Raw genomic sequence first — 19,829 nt, forward strand, 5'->3', positions numbered from 1 at the left:
GGACTTGGATTCTTTGATAAGATGCCTCATTGAAATAGGGCTGTTATTCTATCCTCCTTTATTTGCTTTCAATATGATGGTGTGTGTGTGCTTGTATTTTATCTGCATGAGTGCTAATACACATATGCCATAACACATACACCGTAACACATATGGAGGGATGTAGACAATTTCAGGTGTTAATCCTTGCCTTCTACCTTATTTGAGTTCTGTTTGCCCCTGAGTATACCAGATAGTTGGCTTTTCAGCCTCCAGAGATAATCTGGTCTTTACCTTCCATCTTGCTATAGGTGAGCTGGAATTAAGGATAAATCATAGTATCTATGTGTTCTGGGAATGCAACGCCATGTGCTCTCATTTGTACAGCCAGTGCTTTACCCATGAGCCATTTCCCCAGGTCCTCTTTCTTTAAATATTTTAGGAAAAGAAGAAGAAAGGAGGAAGAGTAGTAGGAGGAAGAAGAGGAAGAAGAGGAGGAAGAGGAGGAGAAGGAGGAGAAGAAGAAGAAGAAGAAAAGAAGGGAAGAGAAGAAGAGGAGGAAGAGGAAGAGGAAGGAGAGGAAGAAGAAAAAGAGAAGAGGAGGAGGAAGAAGAAGAAAAGGGAAGAGAAGAAGAGGAGGAAGAGGAATAGGAAAAGGAAGAGGAAGAAGAAGAAAAGAAGGGAAGAGAAGAAGAGGAGGAAGAGGAAGAGGAAGAAGAAGAGGAAGAAGAAGAAAAAGAGAAGAAGAGGAGGAAGAAGAAGAAGAAAAGGGAAGAGAAGAAGAGGAGGAAGAGGAAGAAGAAAAAGAAGAAAAAAGGAAGAAAGAAAGAAAGAGAGAGAGAGAGAGAGAAGAAAGAAAGAAATGCTAGAGTTCTTTCTTTCTCTGATGCCTGGAAAAGTAGCGAAATTCTCAGTTCATACTTTGCCAGCATTCAAGACCAAATGACTGGAAGTTAATGGGTTGACTACTCAGGGGTCAATAGTAGTTGATCAGGTTTTTCCCTGAAGTTCAGCAATGTACCGTGGAGTTTTACTAAAGATAAAGGACTTTAATATGAAGTGGCTCTCCTGTAGATAAGCTGCAGCCATAGAAGTGCCATGACTCTGTGTTTCAGTAGTAAAAAGAAATGGAAAGCAGAAATGTTGAAAAGGAAGATTTGAAACAGTCCTTTGGTGCTGTCCAGGCCTGGGATATGGAAGGTGCTATATGACTATCTTCCACTCCTTACTGAAGTGATCACCCATAAACAGAATCCATCCTTCACAACAGTAATTACCCGTGGGAAGAGTCCATTTCTTACAATAGTAATCACCCACAGGAATAGTCCATGCCTTAGAGCAGTTATCACCTGTGGGAAGAGTCCATTTCTTACAATAGTTATCACCCACGGGAATAGTCCATGCCTTACAGCAGTTATCACCTGTGGGAAGAGCCCATTTCTTACAATAGTTATTACCCCTGGATAGCGTCCATATTTTACAGCAGTTATCACCTATGGGAAGATTCCATCCCTTAGAGCAGTAATTATTCGTGGGAAGAGCATGCTTCTTGCGCTAACAACATGAGACTTCCTGAAATGCTTCCTTCTCTCCTTACCTCAATTCACACAACAGCAAAGTTATAATCAAAATTATGTTTTTGAATTACACATTTCTCTGTATAAAGTGCCTGAGAGATTGAAGAGCACCTTATAAACATCTTTTTTAGTATGAATTAACAAAGATTTTCATTACCTCCTAGCAAGCTCGTTTACTACCATGGATGGGTCTTGGCATACCTTTCAATTGTATAGCTGAACTAAATGAGAGCAAATTTCTGAACATACTTAGTTTTAATTGAAGGACCTCTGTGTCTCTCTGTCTCTCTTTCTCTCTCTGTCTCTCTGTCCCTCTGTCTCTCTGTCTTTTTGGCTCTCTGTCTTTGTCTCTCTGTCCCACTGTCTATCTGTCTGTCTGTCTCTCTGCCTCTCTCACCCACACACAACGTATTTGCCTGAGAATTTCAATCTAAAAAGAACCTGTCAGGCACTCCCTTTACCAAATCTTAAATACAACATGAATGAACTAAAATCTTTATTGTTTTATGTAACAACAAATAACCTGTGAAATCTTGCCAGGCATAACATTTATTTAATTAAAATTATGTATAAAATATATTTTGTGTTACATCAAAGATAGTAATTAGTGAATCTGGATAACGGATGCATTGAAGTTCATTGAGGCTTTCTTTCTATTTTGTGCATATGTGACAAGTCCATAACAAAAAGGGAAACAAGAATGAGAAGCAAACAAAAAGACACACCAGGCAATCTAAAGGCCATTTAAAAAAAAATTGTACAATTGAGGCAATGTGGTTTGTTCCATGCCTGGACTCTTCCTGTATTTGTCTCCACAACAAGGAAAACTTCAGCTCCAGTTACATGGGCAAGGGTATCAAGTGTCTGCACTCTGCCTCCTGCCCTGTGCTGTCCCTTTGCCAGACCATGCTATATTTGGATCTGTGTGTAACTGTCAACACTCTGCTTCAAGCTGTAAAGAATCAACTTGTTTCTTTTCTAGGTTGGATAGATTCTTGTCTGCCATTGCTAATGATTTTGAAATATCTGTTAGAGGATGTAAACTTTGTTAGGTGATGTTTCTGCCTTCTTAATAAAATAACTAGACATTATCTTAGAATGCTAGCACCCTTTCCCCCTTAATACATTAATACATTTTATTTCGATCAAATCCATCACTTGTTCTCCCCCTCCCACTTTACCTGGGTTTCTCTCCTCCCATACCCCCCAGAACTTCATACATATCCCCCTTTCCTCTCCCCTCCCCTCCCCTTCCTCTCTTCTCCCCTCCCTCCCTCTCCTCTCCCCCTTCCCCTCTCTTTCTTCTCTCCCTTCCACTCCCCTCCCTCTCCATCTTCTCTCCGCCATCCTCCACACTAAACCAAAAATTGTATTGATTCCAACTGGAGTTGGCTGCATGCAAGTGGCCATAGGATGGTCCGCTGCAGCATGCACAACCAGACATACTTCTGGAAACCTACTTTATCTTCTCTGTGACCAATTTACTACTTGCAGAGTCTCACCTAGTAGTAGGTCCTTGTGAGCATGTTCACCATGCCATACTGGAATATTGACTAGGCAGACCTTGTGCAAGTCTTTTGTAGTCAACCAGAGATGTTGAAGTTTTCTGAGTGCAACTGCCTGTCATGTCCAGGTCGCACTGCTCTGTGGCAGTCATACCTGACTTTTGGCTCTTTCAGTGTATCTGGTCCTTCTCCTTGACTTTTGTGGGGATGGAGCACACAATCACTCCATTTTCGGATGATAACTTCTCAGTCACTTATTTTCTGTACTTTAAAGGTTTATGGTTTTCTGTGGTAAGCTCTCTGTCTGGGGAGAGGGGAGGGCTCTCCAGTAGATGTAAGGATAAATATTTAGAAAGCAGTTGGATGTTGTATCAATTTAGCAAAATTATAGTAGTAAGTCCTCCTTTAGTGTCTACATCCTCTCTAGACATAGGTTCTTGGCCAGATTTATATTACCTTGGATGAGTTCCTGCCTGAAAATGGGGCCTTAAATCCAATCCTATAGCTGTTGGTTACTTTACACACAAAATGTTTGTGCCACTGTTGCACAAAGTGACATATCCTGCCAAGAATGTCAATGTCTATATTCTCCTGTATAGCAAGGGGATCTCTTATTCAAAACACACCCCCACACACACACACACACCACACATTCCTGTCTTTGGACTAGAAACACTTAGGATTACAGTATGATTTCTTAAATATCACACTGATAGAATTAGACTTCCAATTTGACCAGCATCCGTTTTGGAGAGATTCTGTCTTTCCTCTACTGTATATTTCTAGCTTCTTTATCAAAAACTCAGGTTCCATAGGTATGTGAATTTACATCTGAGTCTTCATTTTGGTTCCATTGATCACTGTGTCTGTTGTGCCAAGACCACACATTTTATTACTGTAGTCTGTAGGACAATTTGAGATGGGGAATAGTCATACCTCCAGAAATTCTTTCATTATTTAGGAGTGTTTTAGCTATTCTAGATTTTGTGTGTGTGTGTGTATTTCTAAATGAAGCTGAAAATTATCCTTTCAAGGTTTGTAAAAAATTATGTTGGAATTTTGATGGGGGATTGGGTTGAATTGAAGAATGCTTTTGATAGAATGCCATTTTTACTATATTAATCCTACTAATCCATGGGTGTGGGAGATTTTACATTTTTGATGTCATCTGCAATTTCTTTAGTTTCTTAAAGATTTATTATTGAAGTATTTTACTTGCTTGGCTAGAGTCACCCCAAGATACTTATTTTATTTTATTGAGATGATTTTCTAATTTCTTCTCAGTCTGTCCTTTGCATGTAAGAAGGCTACTGATTTTTGTGTGTTAATTTTATATCCTTCTATTTTTCTGAAAGTGTTTATTAGAAGTTTCCTGGTGGAAATTTTAGGTTCTTTTATGTATAAATCATATAATCTCAAATAAAGGTAATTTGGCTTCACTCTTTTCTGTTTGTATCCTCTTGATCTCTTACAGTTGTTTGCTGCTCTAGCGAAGACACCAGATACTACACTGAGTAGATATTGAGAGTGGACATCTTTGGCTTGTTCTTGATTTTAGTGTGTAAGCCTTGGGTTTCTCTTCTTTTAGATTGACCGTGGCCATGAGCCTGCTGTAAATAGGCTTTATTATGTAGAGGTACACCCCTTGTTCCCTAGACCCTTCAGGACCTCTATCATGAAGGGGTGTTGAGTTATGTAAAAGGTTTTTCTACACGGAATGAGATGATCTGTGGTTTTTGTCTTTCAGCCTGTTGATACAGTGGATCACATCTATCCACTTACATATTTAAGCATCCCTGCATCTCTGGAATGAAGCCAACCTCATTATAGTGGATTGTCTTTTTCATGTATTCTTAGATTCTGTTTGCAATTATTTTTAAAAGAATTTTTGTATCCTTTTTCATAATGGATATTGATGTAAAATTGCATTCCTTCATTGGGTCTTTCTTTGTATGACTTTATCAAAATAATAAAGACTTTGTAATACAAAATTGTTAATGTTGTTTCCTGTTTCTATTTGGTGGAATATTGAAATTAATTCTTCTTTAAAGGTCTTCTTTAAAGGTAGAATTCTGTACTGAATTCCATGGGATTTGTTTGTTTATTTGTTTGTTTGGTTAGTTGGGAACTCATTAATTACTGCTTCTATTTTACTAGGAACTATGGGATTGTTTAAATTATTTATTTCATCTTGATTTAACCTTGGTAAGTTGTATAGATGCAGAAACTTGTCCATTTCTTTCAGGTTTTTCACTTTAGTAGAATACAGATTTTTAAAGTATGCTCTTATTATACCTTGAATTTTCTGTGTCTGTTATAATGTACCCCTGTTATCTCTAACTTTATTAATTTGGAGCTTCTCTCTCTCTCTCTCTCTCTATATATATATATATATATATATATATATATATATATATGTTAATTGGGCTATATATATATGGGTTAATTGGGCTAAGAGTTTGAAAATCTCATTGATTTTTCTCAAACAACTAACTCTTCATTTTGTTGATATTTGATAGTTTTTGTTCTTATTTCATAGACTTCAGCCCTGAGTCTGATTATATTTTGGGTGCTGTTTTTTACTTTTCTAGATCTACCAGGTGTACTGTCAAGCTAATGATATGAAATCTTACCCATTTTTGGATGTAGAACCTTAGGTCTATGAACTTGTTCCTTAGGATTGCCTTTATAGTGTCCCATTTTACGTATGTGTGTTTTAATTTTTAGTTCCTAAGGGTTCTAATTTAATTCTTTGTTTCTGTCTTGACTCCATTTGTCCAATAGTGAGTTTCTTCAGTTTTCATGCATTTGAATACTTTTTACTCTTTCAGTGGTTGTTGATAGCCAGCTTTAATCCCTGGTGGCCAGATAGCATGCATAGTGTTATTTGATTTGTGTCTTAATGTGTGGCCAATTTTGGCAATTTCCATGATCTGCTTAAACAGAAATCTAGTTTTAGTGTTTGGGTGGAATGCTGCATGGATGTCTGCTAAATCCATTTCATCTATGACATTATTTAGCTCTATTATTTCTTTGTCCAGTTTCTGTCTGGACAACATGGCGATTATTAAGAATGGAATAGTTATCTACTACTACTGTGCAAGGATCAACATGGGATTTATCTGGAGCACTGTTTCTTTTATGAACTTGGGTGCTCTTGTGTTTGCTACACAATTAATTGTAATATCATCCTGGAGGATTTTTTTTCTTCAGTGAATATGTAGTGACCTTCACTATTCCTTCTGTTTAGTTTTGCCTTGAAGTCTATTTTGTCAGATATTAAAACAACTATACCTGCTTGGTTCTTGAGTTCATTTTCTTGGAACACCTTTTTCTATCCCCCTTACCCTAAAGTGATAGCTAACCTTGATGGTGAGGTGTGTTTTTATGCAGCCAAAAGGCAGATCTTGTTTTCTTTCTTTTTGTTTGATTGTTTGATGTTTTTCAAAACAAGTCTGACTATATACCTCTATATTCCTACTACAGTCCATATATCATGGAACTCACTATGCAGAGCAGGCTACCCTTGAACTCACAGAGATCTGCCTGCCTCTGCCTCCCAAGTGCTAGGATTAAAGGGGGTGTTCCATATTCTTGGCTAGATCCTTTTGCTAATTCAATCTGTTAGTCTATGTCTTTTTATTGGGGAATTGAGAGTTTTTAATGAACAGTGCTTATTGATTCCTGTTATTTTGTTGTTGTGCTGTGAGCTTTCCTGCCTATTAATTACTATTCTGGGATGATTTATTCTTTGTGTCTTAATTAGCGCTCTTCAGACTGAACTTTTCTTGCTAGTCTCTTTTGTTGAGTGGGATTAGTAGACAGAATTAGTTATATTTGTTTTAATTCTGGAATGTTTTTCTCTTTCAATTGCTTGTACATTATAGTTTTGCATACTATAGTACTGGGTGGGTATCTGTTCTCTCTTAGAGCTTGTAGAACAACTGTTCAGTCCTTTCTGGCTTTCATAGTTTCTACTAAAAGTCAAGTGTTTGAACCTGCATTTGTATGTGATTTTATTTGGGATTAAATGCATGTGACAATACCACCCAGATACTGGCTGGGTAATCTATTCTTTGATTGCTATTGCTTGTTCTGGTTCCTAACCAACTGTGGTGAATCTGGGGTCCATTGTAGAGTGTGCTTCTGATGGTTGGTGGCTACACAAAATACTAATCCACAGTGAAAGGAAAGGCTAAATGGGACATTGGAAAGAAGCAGAGGACCTTTGGTCAACTGTAGGAGGCATAGTCCCCAGAGAATGGAGATGGGGGTGGGAGGAGAGGCTCCTGAAGGCAGGCTGCAGCAGAACTAAGAGCAAGGCTGGAGAGACTGGAGTGGAGGAGGAAGGATAATAAAGGTCACCTACTAATGTCCAGCCTGTATGGCTATGGAAGGTTCCCCTTAGAGAGTGATTCTGTGAGTCTGTGGGTGAAATGGGCCAGAACAAAAGGCCTAGAGGGGTGGCAGGAGATACCTAGTGGGCCTGGATCTGCATTAAGGGACATATTATCCAGGGAATGTAGTAGAGGAAAGGAGAGGCTTCTGCAGGCAGGCTACAACAGGACTCTAGAACTATATTTTTGATTAATTATCAGATCACTTTCAGCACTCCATCCATTAGATTTGGCTACGAATGTTATGCCTTCATGCTTTCCACTGTGCCTACAACATGAATACCTTCCAATCAAAACAACAGTTCCATAGCTTTTTCAGCACATATAAAAGGATTCTAAACACCCTTAGCAGAGGTACTATTCTTTGGATGGAGAGGTTTTAGTGTAAATAAAGCATGGTAAGATTATATTTCCCCAAGGATCTTTCTAATCCAAAATACTACTTAAGATCTCATTTGTCTGTTAGCTTGTTAATTATGTTCTTATAACTCTACTCTTGATGGAGAAATGTGTAGAAAGGTGTGACATTCTAAACTTACTCTCCATAAATCTAAGAAAGACTATTTATTGAGTTGGCAGATTAATTTCTAGCTACAACCAATTAGTAAGGTCTGCTCCAGGTCCCTTTCTTTCTTTCATGCCTTCCTTCCCAAACATCTTCCTCTGCCAAACCTTTTCAATTACTACCTACACATTACCCACAAAATCATTCATGATTTTGAACCTCTTGACTGCTCTGTGAGTCCTCAGTGAAATCGTATGAGGACTATTCCTATTCTGCTATCTCAGACACAGAGCCTCTGCACCATTTTCAATGTCCCATTGATTCTCAGTTCTTAGCCACAGCTTCCTTATCAGTCTAGCCTTCTTGTTCACTAGAAACTGCCTGCAAGATGTATCGTCTCTTTAAGACTGCCCTTCTTCCTTCAGTAGCAATTTTTAATATCATTCAAAAGGAAGAGACTTGAATCACTGAAGCTAATTGAAACCCTGCTTCTTATTTGGTTGTATGTTTCCTCGGTTGCCTAGAAGCTCTGGTTTTATATTCATGCCCATTCTTTTATTTCTTTCTGTTCTCTCGGTATCTGACCTAAGTCTAACCTCCTCCCAGGAGTCCTTGGCGCACATTTGATTTCCTTTAGAATAAATAGCACAGTCTTCTGTTTCTCCTCAATACTGAATATTAAAGTGTGAGACCAGATAATGCCATTTCTCTGTTATAGATTTTCAGCATTAAATAGGAATTCCCTGACAGTACTTTGGAGATTTAAGATATACATTGATGTAGAGCAATGTAAAAACTTTAAGGCAATTCATAGCTTATAAAAACTCATCATGGCCATGTCATCTTGTAATTAAAGGTTTCTGTTATTTTTGAAGGACTGCAAGGGGGTACTGAGTCATATGTTGGATCATAAAATGCTAAAGCAAACATTTATACACTTAGCTAAATACTATATTTAGATGGCATAGTCTACAAACTGTTTCGCCACGTTGGTTAATCTTTTGGTCCCCACTCCCTTTTTGGTTCCAGCTGGCTTTGGTGGAGTTGAATATGGTTTCATGTATGTACAGTGCCTCAATGCTTTGCTCTATGAGAATTACCAAGTCCATGGATATTGGTTTTGCTTCCCAATGGCGCCTGCTAGTGTGAAGTCAAAGATTGTCTGTCAAATCATGACTAATCATTTTATAAATGTTAGTCATGAAGGAGATAGATGAAGAGGAGCCAAAATGGCAGCTCACAACAGGGCAAATAAAAGCATATGTCCTCCAGGATGTGGTTCATGGAGTGCATTTCCCCTCACATACAAATAACTGAACATTTATTTTCTAATTTGCTACAAATTGTACATGGAGGATTCTCAGAATGTTAAATTCTATAGTGTTTCTTCTTTCTCTGGTTTGTAAGACTCTTCAGCCTAATTAATTTCTCATTAAATTATTTCTCATTAAATTAAAATATTCCTATTACTTTATTTTTTATGTATATGGGTATTTAAAACATACTTTTATTACATTTTTAGAATAAATCATACATGCATGATATATTTCTATCTTTTTCCATTCCTTTTCTTTAATCTTCCTTTTCTTATGCCTTCCAAATTTTGTGTACTTTTTAAAATTACTTTAAAATTTTTTTGAATTATAATACTCTTACATCATCTCCCCCTTCCTTTTCCTCCCCTCAGACTTTCCCAAATACTCCACCTTGGTCTCATTCAAATTTATGGTCTCTTTTAATATGTTTTGAGAGCTGACCATTTGGTATTGGCTAACCAATTGGGGTGCTCTTCCCGGGGGAACCTCATTTCTCCTGCTCTGAGCATTCCTTAGTTGTCTATTCTTTCTTGTCTTAGGATAAGGGGCCTTGGGTGCTTTCTCACTTTCATGTTAGCATGTCTATTGTTGCCATCCTTGTTTAGGTCATGTTTAGGTAGCCATGTTGGTGAGACTTCATGGATGCAGCTTCTTTGACATCTCGAGGAGACAAAGTCTTACAGCAAACTTCCTGTTCTTTGGGCTCTGCTCCCTTCTTCAACAATCTCTGAGTCTTTAGTGCAGGGCTTATGTTGTAGTTGTATCTGTGAGGACTGGGCTCCACAGTGGGTGAGTTCTGATCAGTTGTGGTTTTCTGTAACGGCCTTCATCTGTTGCAAAGGTGGTTTTCTTTGATAGGGGTCAGAAACATTGACTTGGGTATAAGGATAAATATTGACAATGTAGTTAGGGATTATGTTATTTTAGTAAAGTGGGAGTTGTTGTAGGTTTTCCTCCAAGATCCATGACTTCACTAGCCTTGGGTAGTTAGTTAGGTTTCCAGTACCAGACTTATTTCCCTACTGTTGGATGGGTCTTACATACAATTAGAGAGCTGTTGGTTACCACCAAGGTGTGTGTGCTATAACCTAAATGGTATCATAGCATGTTAGTTGTTGTCATTCCTTGGCATCACAGCTGGCTAGGTTTGCTGGTTGCTTCCTTCTTGGCGAATATTACATGGTGCCTTCTGGTAACATGAAGACTAGTCTTCAAGGAGGAGGCTTTAAGATCAGATCTAGCTCAGGTCTTCTGGGTCCTGTGTCAGAAATGCATGGTGTCTTCAGCAATAGAGACCATCCACTTCTGGGGGGAAACCAAATAGAACAATAGCCTAGAATGTTTTGGAAGCCTCTTGGAAACCATAACCCTCAAAAGATGGATTCTTATACCTTGTCTTAGGGTTTTTGTTGAATAGTCTATAGCTCTTGGGGAGAGCATTGTGCTTTGTCTGCATGGGTCTATGTAGCACATGAGTATCTCCTGCTCTTATGGTCAGAAGAGGGTATTGGATTATAGATGGTTGTGAGTCCACATCTGTGGAATCTGGGAATCAAGCCCCAGTCTCCTGGAAGAGCAACCAGTGTGCTTAACTGATGAGCCATTTCCCCAGCCCCATAGCTACCATTAAATTTAATCATGCTCTTCATGCATCTGTTTGTTTCTCTGAAAAGATCATGGTTGAAAGACTGAAATAAGGTATCTGTACATAAAGTACCATAGAGTACGTACATAATAGGTGCTAAAGTTCTCTGCTTGTTCTTTACGATGTACTAATCTAATCACTTAATTAGGCAAGTTTTATATAGCTATAATTTAACACCTACTTGGTTCCAAGCATGCTCTGTGGTGCACCCACTGTAGTTAGCTTTTGAATCAGAGAAATGAACATTACACAGATGCATATTAGTAGAAAAAAGTTATAGTTATCCAGAGTATATACAGACGATGTTTCTTATCACTTTCTCTATAATGCAGCATAGTAACTATTTACCCTGTGATATGTAGGGTATCTAGAAATGATTTAAAGTACCAGAACGGTATACACAGGCTATGTGCAAACTCTACAGGATTTTACCCAAGGAATGTGAACATCCAAGGACTTTGCTATTGGAAGGCAGCCTGGAACCAATTAAGTAATATAGTTGGTATGAAGCAATATGGATCATTTGATAACCTCATTATTATTAGTAGTAATTATGATTCTTTTCAAGGTAAAGCAACAGATAAATGCTTCTCACCTAACCACTGTGTGCAGGTAACTGGAGTCCGAGAACATTTGTAGGGAAATAGTTTTGTGAGTTTTCCTTTTTTTGTGTGTGGTACCTTTGTGATGGTGGTGGTAGTAGAGGTGGTGGTGGTGGTGCTGCTGGTGGTGGCGGTAGAGGTCGTAGTAATAGTGATGGTGATAGAGGCTGAGGTAATGTTAGTGGAGGTATTGGGGAGAGGATGAGGCCCTCACACATGCCAAATGGGCCCTCTGTGCCACAGGGGTAGACCCAGATTGGGGGATAATTTTGGAGCTAATTAAAGTTTAATAATTTCCTGGAAATGGAACAGGTGGTGTTTGTTTAAAAGTATGATTTTGGGAGGCATATCTAAAGATTCTAAGTTTGGATGAGACTCAGGAAAAGGCCACTTTCCAAAAGGGCAACTGGATAGGTAACAATTCATGCAGGTCACCTTAACGTGCTCCTTTGTTCTCTAGGCTTTGGACTGGAGTGGGGGAGGGGGGGAGGGAGGGGTGGAGGGGGGAGGTTCAGGGCCTGGTTTGTAATTAGGACTAAAACTTAAGGTACATCTGGGACACACTATTTCCTCTCAGCTCTTCCCTCATCATTTCAAGATGCTTACTCTCTCCTGCTATGGCTTGTGACCTTGGTAATGAAATAGCCTTGATCTAGTTCAGTTTTACTGTGCTTTTAAATCAACCAGATTTAAATTTAAATTTAAATCAAGCAGATGAGGAGGGGAAGAGATGAACTCTTAGAAGGTAACACTAGCTACTGACTTGTCACAAGTGGGATTGTCTATCATGTGTTACTGAATCGCTTGCAACTTTACATTTCAAACCTTGTAAATAAGAATGATGTTCATCTTCTGGAGGCAATCATAAGGTTCACTATTTGCCTTGCAGGGGATATTTGTTTACATGTAACCATTTTCAACAGTTTACTTTTGAGGGATCTGTGAAACATAACCCTAAAACACACTAGATGAATCTCACACTAGAAAAATCTTTCCTGCACACTAGTTTTCTTTTTAGAATGTAATATAATCAGCAACTGCCCAATAAAATATGCAAGTCACATCTATGTTAAAATTTCTTGTATATATGTTAAAAATGAAAAATTTTAACACTGTTTTAAATAAACAGATAGTTAACATGTAATCCACATACCTATTTTTTAAAAATTTACAAAGTTTTAAAAACCCGGTTCATATATGTCAATTTGGCCACTAAACATCCAACCGTACAGTCAAATGTAGTCCTACTGAAACTTATATTTAATAGAAATCCTATCCTACTCATGTATAAATTTAGATTCATAAAAATGATATAAAATGAGTTTAGGATGAGTTAAAGTCATATGGGGCCAGTGGCTACTATTTCAACAGCTTTGGACCTACTCTAGAATTTTGCTTGCACCTCCAGAGTAGACTCTAGACTCAGGGACTTCGATTGAGGTTTATTTTTGTTTGATGCACCACTTGGTTAACACTTGTGCTTTTAATATTTTAATAGCCAATTCAAAGTGTAAGAGAAAACTGCAAGTTTCTTTTGGAGTGTTCACTAAACATTACTAAAGTTTGCTTGTGAATAAATTCTCTGGGCAAAATCAAACAACTTTACAGAAGTAGGTAAATGTGTTGTTGATTTGGAATTAGAAAAATAAGCCGAGGATACGGTGGCTGACTCACTTTTGGCCGCTGCTTTGTATGGCTGTCTTTTAGCTTGACGACAGATTTAACTTCTGCCTATTAGGGTTAGCGATTTTCACCTTCCTGACAAGCAAACTTCAGAGTTTGCACTTCTCATACTGAGGTCTTTCACAAAAGCAAGCAGTAGTCGCTGAACTTGCACCGACAGAGATTTAGCTAAAGCCCTTTTCTATTTTTAGTCGGACCAACTGCGGGTCAATTCAAGTTTCTGCAGAGTGAAAAGCGCCTAAATACAAAACAGAGAAGCGGAAGGCTAGATCTTTGCCAGGTACCAGTCCAAGACTACACCCCGGAGACTACGCCCACCGAAACTCCACAGGGGGAATTGTTTTTGAGGCGGCTGCAGCCGGCCCCAGCAAGTCCCGGAGCACAACAGGGAGACTGCCATCTAAGCCCTGAGCGACACGGCCCCGCCCAGCCGGGGCCACGGGGGCGTGGTCATTAGTGGAGGGGCGTGGTCAGCCTTGGGGCGAGGCGGGGCGAGCGCGGAGGCGGAAGTTCCCCACCGGCTTGAGACGGACGGCGCAGGCACCGGGAGCCACTTGTCAGCGCTGGTCTAAGGCGGAGGGTGCGCCGCGCGGGTCCGGAGGTGAGTGGCCGCGGGCGGTGGAGGGAGCGCGTCCTAGTCCGCGAGGGGACAGGAGGAGAAGCGGGTGACGGGGTGCGGCGCGTGGAGGGGCGCGGGACAGGAGGAGGACGGGGCGCGCGTCTCCCGGTGAGCCGCGGCTCCTCAGGTGCTCCCGGTGCGCGCGGAGGTGTGAGAAGTGCCCGCGCAGGGCGGCGCGCGGCAGGACGGAGCGCCCGGAGCCGGGGCTCCCCGGGACCGGCGCCTCGGAGAGCGGGATGCACCAGGGGGCGCCCGCCGAGCCCGAGGGCAGGCGGCGAAGGGCAGCACCTCGGCCTGGGTCGCGCCAGCCCCCAGGGAGGCTCGGGCGAGCCCAGGACGTGAGCCTGCACTGGAAAGCGGTGCTATTTTGTTTGCCGGCTCCCAGGCTACTGAGAAGCGTTTATTTCCCCCTCCCTGAAACATTTGCAGTTGTGTAACCTGTTAGGGTTACACGTCGGTGCGTCCAGAATGAAAGCCCCACTTAGATCGGTCGCGGTCGCCAGTTTTTCTGAAACTGGTGTACTCGTTGGGGCTCTTGTCAGACCGTGTTTCAGCCGCGTTTGACAATGAGTGGAAAAAGGAAGGGCGTATGGACTGGGCAGAACTTGGAAAGAAAATTCGTGACTGGGCTGGGCAGGTCTAGGGTGTGATCGCCGGATCCTATCCCAGGTCCGCCTTCTTGACCCGAGGGCGTCTGAACCCGCCTGCCACGGAAACTGCTAGCTGGGGAACCTTATTTGGCCAACATGGCTAGGCGTGACCCAAGCTGGGAAACGTCTCATCCTCAGCCCTAGTGCTTCAGTCCTCCCACTATTCTATCTCAGGAAGGGAGAAAGAATCTCTAGGTAGCCTTAATTGAAGGGCTGCCACTCACCATAGGTCTCTCCCCGCTACGCACGCCAAGGAAACTGACACTGAAGTGTGGTTACTTTTAGCCTCCCTCACCAGCAGTAGATGGAAGGCATTATTTAGACTGTCCCTAAAAGAAAAATCCAAAACTCTACAGAAATTCCAACGTTTTTACATGTTTGAAAGCAGAATAAGCTGTGATTTCCTGCCTGCTTGGTTGGTATTTTAGCGTTTGGGCACTAATAACCACATGGGGGAGACTTGGAAAAGGCCAATAAAAATATTGCCGTTGCTTAAGGATCAGAATATTTGAAGACAAATGAATTCCAAGTGAAGCTAGCAGAAAGGGAATTTAGAGAAGAGACCAGTGTTGTGGCTTGACTGACTAGGCTAGTGCTAGAAATGTTAGTAACAAGTGAGAGAAATCAGGAAGGGAGTCCTTAAGAAATGGGAAGTTACATGGATATGGGGTGACACACGCACAATACATTCTCTCCTAGGAAAAATGGAGCCAGAGTACAGTTAGCATAATTTTCACGTTCTTCCCTTAGCATAGTTAAAGATTAAAAAAGGAGAGTGGCCTGTGACCTATCAGTCGGTTTACTGATTTATTTGTGCTGTATGGCACAATCAACACTGCCTCTCTACCGAGATCTTGCGATTCTTCTCTAGCTGGACGGCAGTGTTGTGTGGCTTGTTACTAACTCCCTATCATTTGGCTTTCACCTGGCGTGTGGCTTCCTATGAGTCTTTTTGTATGGCCACTGCTTACTGTGGTACTGAAGAAATGTTACTGCACAGTAGGTCAGTACTATTATTCCGTTCTTAAAAGCTTTGCAGTGTACATTATCCCTAAACTAATTTTTCTTGAGGAACTAGATTTCCTTTAAAGTGTTGCCTCATTTTTTCTTCTTGGGGAAAAAGGCATCCATTTGCATTCTCCTCAGTGGTACATGTGCTACTGAACTTGACGTGTCAGGATAGATGTTGGAGTGGATGTAAAAAGTATATATTAACGTGGTTGATTTAAAAGCCGAAGTCTGATTTTTCATCTTTTAAATCAACCGCGTTAATATACTATATATGCTATATATATGAGAATTGTATATATGCTGAGAATTAGACCCAAGGACTCATGAAGGCTACACAGACTCTCTACCACTGATATATATATATATATATATATATATATATATACATACATATATATATATACATACATATGTATATATGTATGTATGTGTGTGTGCGCATATATATATATATATATATATATATATATATATATATATATGCCCAAAGCTTTGTTTTGACAAATGTCTTTAAAGTATTATCAAGTCATACACCTGCCGTATTTTTACATGGAAGGACTGTATATCCTTAATATTGTTTTTAAAGAGGGAACAATGGTCATTATTCCCATTGCCTCCTAATTCCCAGTAAGATATTCTTGAGTCAATTTGAGTTTTTAAAAGAGTTACCCTGAAGTCATTATGAGCCTAAGTACAGCAAGACAGGGAAAGAAAAAAAAGCACCGCATCATAGTAATTTTCTAAGGCTCCAATTTAGTTTCATTAAGGTTAACCTTGTATTTCAGTTATGTTAGTAGAGCCTCATTTACTGGCTTGGGAAGGCTTAGTGTCTGCTTTGCTGGATTATGGATGAGTATAAAAGAAAACAAAAATTTAGACTAAAATACCACCTGTTCTAAAATATAGCCCATTATTGTCTATATGAAAGAGAAATTAGGTCTTAATAAGGTTCACTTCCCAGCCCCATAAACATACAACTAGACAAACAAAAACCCAGTTTCAGACATACTTCATTCTTAGAAATTCTGAACTGTTACATCAGCAACCTTATCTTTCCTTCCTTGACAAACTTTTCTACCTTTTAAACTCCACCTAAATTTTTATTCCACCACACTGGATTTAGCAGCGTAAGTAGATACTTGACCCACTTAGGATGAAGCAACACTAGTTTTAGGGAATCTAGTTCCTAAAGAAAATTGATTTCAGGGATACTGAGAATGATGTTCCCTTAACTATGGAAAATTCTATAGTCCTATAGAGGAGGCTAGGAGTTACGGTTCTAAATTAGAATTAGAATTAGAATAAGTAATCTCAGTTTTAAATAATGTATTATTTAGAATCCTTGAACAGAGCAGCAGATATGCAGTCCCTTTGATATGTTCACCCGATTGAAGGAAGCGAGATAGAAGGGAACTCTGGCTGCAGGAAACATGAGATGAAGGGAATGGGAAAATCACCTTAATTACAATTGAAATCTTATTCTGACCTGGTATATATTTCCTCCAGTAAAAAAAGTTTTTATGTGAGAATCCACCAAATTTGATTTTGCAATATGGGAGCTGGGCAGATGTCTAAATGCACATCCTGATAGGGAATTGGCGTGAGTTTGAAACTGAGTGTTAATTAGCTCATCAGTTCCTTTTCCTCCCCTGAAACAAATAAAGAGTTTGCTAGGTATGACCCATATGTCTTTTCACCCCACTCCAAAAACCTGAACAGTTTTGTTGGCTTTATAGAAAGTGTAGTGATATATGAAGTTGGGTTTTTAATAAGCATTTTTATTAACTATCTAATTTTCTTTTGCAGTTTCTTTCATTTTCTAGAACTGCACATTGAACCCTCGGAATCATGAGCAACTACAGTGTGTCATTGGTCGGCCCAGCTCCTTGGGGTTTCCGGCTCCAAGGTGGCAAGGATTTCAACATGCCTCTGACAATCTCTAGTGTAAGCAATTTCGACAGATGTTACTACAAATGCTCATTCACTGTCTAGCCTGGGAACTGCAGGACTGGATTGTCGAATTCTCTTTTGACCTGTATTAACTTGTTCTGATTGGGGGGGTTCCTGTTTTTCCCCTCTTACCAGGTTTGGCTGTTTAATAAAGATGTGGAGGGAAGGTACTTTGACAAGGACAGCTTATTTAATTCAGCCTATTGTCAGTTTTCCCAATATTAACAAAACCAAAATAGAAAACATCTAATTGAGGAACAAATTCTACGGTTTTGAATAGCCCCTAGTTTGGGAAATTCTCTGAGCTTTAATTTCTTCAGAAGTACTTTTATGACATTGTACTGTCATGTTTTGATGACCCTTTCAGTTCCAAAAACTGTCTGTTAATGCGAGGAACCATGACTGGTTTGAGCATTATCTCCTCAACTCACATTCTGGTGGAGGTAATAGTCAGGAGTAAGATGGGAAAATACTACTTAGGTCTGTGGTCTTTTTATCACATTTGGGCTTTAGTTGAGTGCAGTGTGTGCAGTGTGTGTGTGTGTGTGTGTGTGTGTGTATGTGTGTGTATGTATGTATGTATGTGTAGAAATATAGAGAGGGAGAAGGAAAAGGAGAGAGGGGAGTTGGGCGAGACTGACACTATGTAGCTCTGGATGATCTGGAACTTGCTATGTAGACCAGGCTGGCTTTGAACTCACAGAGACATCCTGCTGCTACTTCCCCAGTGCTGAGGGTAGAGGTATATATCATCATGTCTTGATGATTTTGAGAGAAGAGGATATTTACAATCAGGCCCAGTTTCACTCACCTAGAGGTGATTATTACTATTTTTTTTATATAACTTCCTGTGTGTGTGGAGTGCGTATGTATGCATATATGTATGTATATATGTATGTATATATGTGTCCTGGCAGACTGTCTGAGGTGCTAGCCTTGGGTTGTGATTCTGATAAGAGGGAACACTGTGTACATACATGCATGCCCTTCCCTGGCACAGAGAAATGCTTTCCTCATGTAGACAGAGTGCTAATTAAAGGATTTTGAGCATACTGATTAAAAGCGACCACGCTAACAAAGCTGCTGAGTTATTTCTGTTCTCTTACAAAAGTGTCTGCCATCTCCTGTGACCTTTTTGGGCCTGTGCAGTGGGGCGTGCAGTTCATTCTGGCCTGGACAGGATGGGGAGGGCAGGGGAGGGGAGGGAATGTTGGCTTGACTGGGTGCCTAGGCTCTTGGCCTGTCAGTAGCCTTATTTTTAACCCCTTAAATGGTTTAGTTTAAACATGTCCAATAACAGTGTCTAGTGAAAATTTGTGCCTAATAACATTTATATTATGTCAAGATTATTACTATTACCAATGCCGTACTTACTTTAATTACCTCTATGATCGTGCTTATTCTGCTTTTTTATATAGAATGGTTGGAATATTTTTCAGTGATCATTAGGTCTTTAATCTTTAATTAACAGTATTAAGAAGCAGTTAAAACCTGATGGTGTGCCTTAAAATGTGTAATTTATGCTTCTCTCATGTAATGATGCATATGAAAATTCTAGCAAAGTTTGGAATGTTATAAAATATCAATTATATAAAAATAACAATTATTTATTGTTTTTTTTGTAATATATAATGAAAATGGAAGGGCTGAAACATTTAATCCTTCATTTTTAGGGAATATGGCAGTCATCATATTATTATTTTTATTTAATGAATGCTAAAATTGAAAAAAAAAAGAAAACCAAAAGCAACCTAGAAGCTTATACTTCTTTATGTTTAGAATTCAGGACTATACAGTTTTTCTTTGATGAGATGTGTTGAACTCTAAAGAGTCATTTCCATTCTGTAGAACACTGGCACTTTGGGGTTTTAAGCTGTATTTGAGGTAAATATAAGCCACTGTCAAGTACTTAAAAGTTCTGTTTCCCTGAGATTTTGTGTAGTAGCATATAAATATGATGTAAAGAATTCGTACTACAAAATTAACATTTTTCCGAGCTTTGTCATTTGTACTGGGTAATGTTTTCTGGGTGGGCTTCTAAGGTAGGCTTAGCAGCTCCTGCCAGTTTCTAGGCAGTGCTCAGACCGGGACAACAGTGTGAGCATGTCATTGTTTTCCTGTTTTCTCTCTAAAATTCAGTGTTGCTGCTGGAGTTTGCAGACTGCTTTTTATGACCCTGTGTTTATGGGAATAGCCCTGAAGCCATGGAATGTGGGGATGGGTTTCATTGTAGCAGTGTTGGTTTGCTGGTCTTTGCCAGTATATTTTATAAGAAGAAATAGGAGACTAGTTGAATAATTCAAGGCTATATTTTGTCAAGCTGTTTTTTTCTTGGTGAAGTTATAAGAACTTTTTGTGTATAAGCATCTTTTAGATTTGAGATCTCAAAG

The 19,829-nt window shown here is 39.6% G+C and overlaps 1 protein-coding gene across 5 annotated transcripts in view; it reads left to right on the plus strand.

Moving 5' to 3' along the window:
- Positions 1-13,706: 13,706 nt before the first annotated feature.
- The window catches only part of Pdlim5 (PDZ and LIM domain 5), a 174,369-nt gene continuing 168,246 nt past the window's right edge, over positions 13,707-19,829 (plus strand). For 3 of the 5 annotated variants that reach the window (XM_052179129.1, XM_052179130.1, XM_052179132.1), the window contains exons 1-2: positions 13,708-13,810; positions 17,296-17,433. In XM_052179129.1, coding sequence (XP_052035089.1) covers positions 17,338-17,433 — 96 coding nt within the window. In that variant the 5' untranslated portion in view covers positions 13,708-13,810; positions 17,296-17,337. Of the gene's footprint in view, positions 13,811-17,295; positions 17,434-19,829 lie in introns of all 5 variants that reach the window. The other 2 variants (XM_052179135.1, XM_052179134.1) reach the window with 1 other exon arrangement.

The sequence above is a fragment of the Apodemus sylvaticus genome, chromosome 4 (assembly GCF_947179515.1).
Source record: "Apodemus sylvaticus chromosome 4, mApoSyl1.1, whole genome shotgun sequence".
Classification (NCBI taxonomy): domain Eukaryota; kingdom Metazoa; phylum Chordata; class Mammalia; order Rodentia; family Muridae; genus Apodemus; species Apodemus sylvaticus.